Genomic DNA, 4892 nt, shown 5'->3' on the forward strand with positions numbered 1-4892 from the left:
AATTGCTATTTGTTGTAATCCTTAGTAAATTTTGTTGTGATCCATGAGTAAATTTAGTTGGGATGGTAATTAATTCACCTGAACCCACAGCTGGTTTTAGGTGGCGCTTGCTGTTTTAGGTGGCGCTTGCTTTGATGAAATAATCAGTTCCCCAATTAATGGCATTCCTAACGTTCCCGCTGCTGCAAGTTCATCTCTGTACTGAAGGGCTCCCCATGCCAACATGGTAACGGTGAATGCCATCGGAAACCCATACTTCACATTATCCCCAGAGTCGTAGTAACCGCCTACCAAATCCACCTACATAAATACACAGTAAAAGCCATGTTGAACATCATTGTATCTTTCCAGACTTCTTGAAGATCTGCACCAAATAATCAATTCCTAATTTATATGGACAGAGAATGTTGATAGAAACCAAGCTGTTGCAAACTCATAACTCATAATATTGGAGTAAGAATTCACATTGTAGGTGGGTTGCGGGGATCTTTATGTTAATAACTTAATTGTATATTTCCAGAATATCCTGAAATCCTGAAATCTGATAGTGCTGAGAAATCATTTCCGAGAGATCAATTGTTTGATCTAAATAAGTTGTGGGTGGAGTATCAATTGTTTTCGCCAAAATAGATACCCTCGTTAATAGTTATTTTCGCATTGATAAGATCAGCGTCGGTATTTTGCCATTTTGGGTATGATTAACAACACTTCTAAAACATTCAGGAAACAACGTTTCTTGAACAATCCGGAACAGATGGCAATACCAAAATGAGAAAATATTGTTATTACATTTTGGATTTGTCCGTCTGTTAGAGCAGAATCTTCTCTCCAGCTTATCCTGTTGCTACTGCTGGACAGTTTTCCTGAACGTTGAGCCTCCAGAAACAGAATAGATTTATGCAGGCCATCTTTGTGGTCAAACTCACCCAACACAAACTGATGATGAGAAGACAGCACAGTAGCAAGAATTATACACACAAACCTTTCCACGGTAAGCCTGTAACCCATTTCTGCTGCAATTGATCAGTAAATGGGTACAAAAATAAATATCTGCAAAAGTTGATGCGTATATATATTTGTAGTCTCACGCAACCAACGTGTAATGAGGAATAGAAACATAAAGGGGATTCGGTCTCTTTGTTTGCATGCATGTTTGATGTGGGGATTGTAGAGGATTTGCAGGACAAAGAAGTCTTGCAAGGGGAGAGAAGTCTTGTGGGTGTCAGTTGGACATGAAACGAGGGAAATTCCAGAAAAATATTAACTGAATGGTAAGTCAGTGTATAAGGTTGCCTCATCACCATTTCCACACAGTACTATTAACGAGTAAATGTTAAATTTTCAAGAAACCCAAGGAAGATAACGAAGTTAGTTTTTCTACACAAACCTGAATATTTATTGAATATTTAATTTTTCCACACAAACGGAATATAAACTAACTACCGTTGCCTATAAGATCGGCACTATGAGCGTCTCTATTAATATACAAAATATTACCGTAAAATTAAAGAACAAATTTAATTGTATGTAATTAAAGTTATAATTTTGTAAATTAAAAAAATAACAAATTTAATTTTAAAATTCTAATTGATATATATATTATATATTATATATATATATATATATATATATATATATATAGAAATAATAGGAAAAGATTAGTGATAAAGCTTAATTTTTAAAATTTAAAGTTTTAATATGCATTCTATTACTCTTATAAAGTTATAGAGAATAGGTTTAAAGTTTAATTTCAAAACTGGAAGCTTTTATATACATTTTATTAGTTTTGCAAATCTGATAGAAAATGCAGATACCATGTAATATCTCATTCCATATTTTGTTTAATGTTTTTTTACAAATTTTTATTTAATAAATTTTATAATTAAATCATTTTTAGGCTTGTGTTTTAAGTAAAGTAATAAGTTGTAGTTGGATTTTTCGATGTCGTGGAGGGTTTCGCAGACGAGAGCAACACAGATGAGGGTTTCGTCAAAGTATGGGAAGAAGGTTTGTTGAATGCGGACTAGCGCACCAGGAGAGATCTCGGGTGTGAGACTCAGAAGCAAAAGAACCTGAATAAGTAAAAGAAGAAAACCTAAAGACGAGGGAACAAATAGAAACGCAGGCTCTGAGGGGAAGAAATGGGAACAGAGCAGGGGAGGGGAGAGATCCCCTCCTATAAAGCAGTGATAACCGGGGAAGCGAGAAAGGAACGACAGAAGGAAGGAGATAGAACCAATGAAGGAGAAACCTCAGCAGCGGGAGCGCAAAGGAGAACGGGAGCAACAAGCAAATGTTTGCCGAGGGCGACAAACAAACCCAGGTTTGTAATTCCGCCTAACAGACTAGAGAAATATAGAAGTTACATGAAAGATTATGCTTTGATCTGTAAGTTCGTAGGATACTGGCCAGTAGAGAAAGACCTTCTAAGATGGATCCAGCAAAGGTGGAAACCAAAAGGACATGTGGAAGTAAAGTTGGGGGCGAAGGGATTTTTTACAGTTATATTTTCCAACCTAGAAGATAGGGAAAGAATCTTTGAGGAAGGACCCTACTTCATGAACAATGCTGGATTATTTATGAGGCAGTGGGTAGACTGTTACAACCCAGATAAGGAAAGAATGCTAGCAGCCCCAGTATGGATCAGACTCTTTGGCCTCCCAACAGAATTCTAGGACCCAGAGATCCTAGAGGGTATAGGTAACGCAATAGGGTCATTTGTGAAAGTGGCAGAATCGACAAAGAGGGGAAGATATACAACATATGCAAGAATATGCGCGTACATGAACATCACAGAGCCACTTCCAGATACAATAGAACTGGAATATCATGACGAGATCTGGCATCAAACAATAGACTACGAACATATTCCCTTTCGCTGCAGAAGATGCCATGAGTATGGCCATCTATATCGAGAATGTCCTATAACGCTAGCAGAAAAGGAAAAGGAAGCCGAAAATGAAAGGAGAAATGCAGCAAAGAAATCAGGAGAGGAGGATGAGGACTTCAGAGAAGTGCAAAAGAAGAAAAAAAGAGGAATCAACAAGACCCAGACGGGCAAACAAAAAAGAGAAAATAACATAGAATCCCAAAATAAATTCCAAATACTGCAAGATGAGGAAGTAGAAACAGAGGAGAACGAGGAGGAGGAAACAGAGGGAATGGAAGTCATAAAGGAAAACGGAGATAAAGAGTCAGATCAAATGGATAAAAATCAAGAGAGAACAGGGACCCCAACAGAAAACCAAGAGGATCAACGAGGAATGGAAATAGATCCACAGAAAACAAAAGGAGAAGAAGAAGAACAAGTAATGACGAAGCTACTGCAGGAATGGAAGAGGCTCGATGAAAGATTTATTCCAGAAGATCAGAAACAGATGTACAAAGAAGCCTTTCAAAGATATAAAGAGAAAAAAGGAATACTGGAAGGAAGAGAAGACGGGAAAATGGGGAAGCAAGAAACACAAAATCTAGGAATGAGCAGCATTGGCAAGGGAGGCAAAAAAAGAGGTAGAAGAACAATGAGTGAAACAATTCAAGAAGTTGGAGAGATGTTAGTAAATTCAGGAAGAGTGATACCTCTCTCAGAGGTATTCCAAAATCCCCCGAAACTTCTGGGATGATCATCACAAGCTGGAACATAAGAAGCCTCAACTGTAGAGGAAAACAAAGGTATTTAAATGAAAGACTGAAAAAAAGAAAAACCCAGCATAATGATAGTACAAGAAACAAAAATAAGTACTGAGAAAATGAGGGACATTTTGAATAAAAACAAGAATAGATATGGAATGATGGGACAAGATGCGATTGGGAGCGCAGGAGGTCTGGTTATAATTTGGAGCCTTGAGGAAATCCAATTAAGCAATTGGATAAGTTATCCAAGAATTCTAACAGGGACAACAAAGATAATAGGAACAATGGAGGAGATTATCATAACGGGGGTTTATGGACCCCATACCCAAGTAGAAAAGGAAAACTTTCTGCAGAATCTAAAAGCATTGAGAAGCCTAATCCCTAGAAGGCAGTGGATAGTAGGAGGGGACTTCAACCTGATTAAAAGCTCAGCGGAAAAAAGAGGAGGGCTAAGGAGAACGGATAAAACAATGGAACAGTTTGGAGATTTGATAAGGGAGCAGAAACTGATTGATATCCAAACGATAAATGGAAACCATACTTGGAATAACCGAAGAGGGGGAGTTAAGCAAATAGCATCTCGGCTTGATAGATTCCTAATTTCCGAGCAAATAATGATGAAAGATGTTTTCATAGAAGCCACAATTCTTCCGGTAGCAGGATCGGACCATTGGCCGATAAAAATGGAAATAGATCTCAAGCAAAGACCAAACAACAAACCTTTTAGATTTGAAGCTTTTTGGTTAAGAAATGAGGGCCTATTAGAGAAACTTGAAGAATGGTGGAAGAAGAGTGAACAAAGAGGAAAAAATAAAATGCATGCCTTCCAACTCAAGTTAAAGGAGATGAAAGACAAAATAAAAAAGTGGAATAAAGAAGAATTTGGAAATATATTGGAAGAGAAAAAGCGCCTGGAGCAGAGAATGGAAGAGCTACAGCAGAGGGATATCATAGAAGGCACATAGGAAGATAGAATAAAGGAAGAAGGAATTATATTAAACCAGCTAGAAGAAAGAAGGAAACAAGAAGAGATTTTATGGAAACAGAAGTCAAGGGTTCAATGGCTTAGAGAGGGGGAAAAGAATACTAAGTTCTTCCATAAAGCAATGATTCAGCATAGACAAAGAAACCGAATCTTCTCAATAAAAAATCAAGAGGGCCAGAGAGTTCTCCAGCATGAAGAGATCGAAAAAGTTTTGGTCAATCATTTCAAAAACTTATTAAAGGAAACTCGGGATAACAGATCAGAAGCTATAACA

At 37.4% G+C, this 4892-nt stretch overlaps 1 protein-coding gene across 1 annotated transcript; it reads left to right on the forward strand.

Moving 5' to 3' along the window:
• Nucleotides 1-3917: 3917 nt before the first annotated feature.
• Nucleotides 3918-4598, forward strand: LOC149255005 (uncharacterized). Its single transcript, XM_089454915.1, has one exon. The coding sequence runs from the start codon at nucleotides 3918-3920 to the stop codon at nucleotides 4596-4598; it is 681 nt and encodes a 226-aa protein (XP_089311041.1).
• Nucleotides 4599-4892: the final 294 nt, after the last annotated feature.

The sequence above is a fragment of the Pinus tabuliformis genome, chromosome 7 (assembly GCF_031772625.1).
Source record: "Pinus tabuliformis cultivar Carrire ecotype Pingquan chromosome 7, CPIR1, whole genome shotgun sequence".
In the NCBI taxonomy this organism is placed as follows: Eukaryota; Viridiplantae; Streptophyta; class Pinopsida; order Pinales; family Pinaceae; genus Pinus; species Pinus tabuliformis.

Bases quoted from the DNA above. Each gene is read 5' to 3' on its own strand.
- LOC149255005 (XM_089454915.1), top strand. From the start codon at position 3,918: ATGGAGGAGATTATCATAACGGGGGTTTATGGACCCCATACCCAAGTA.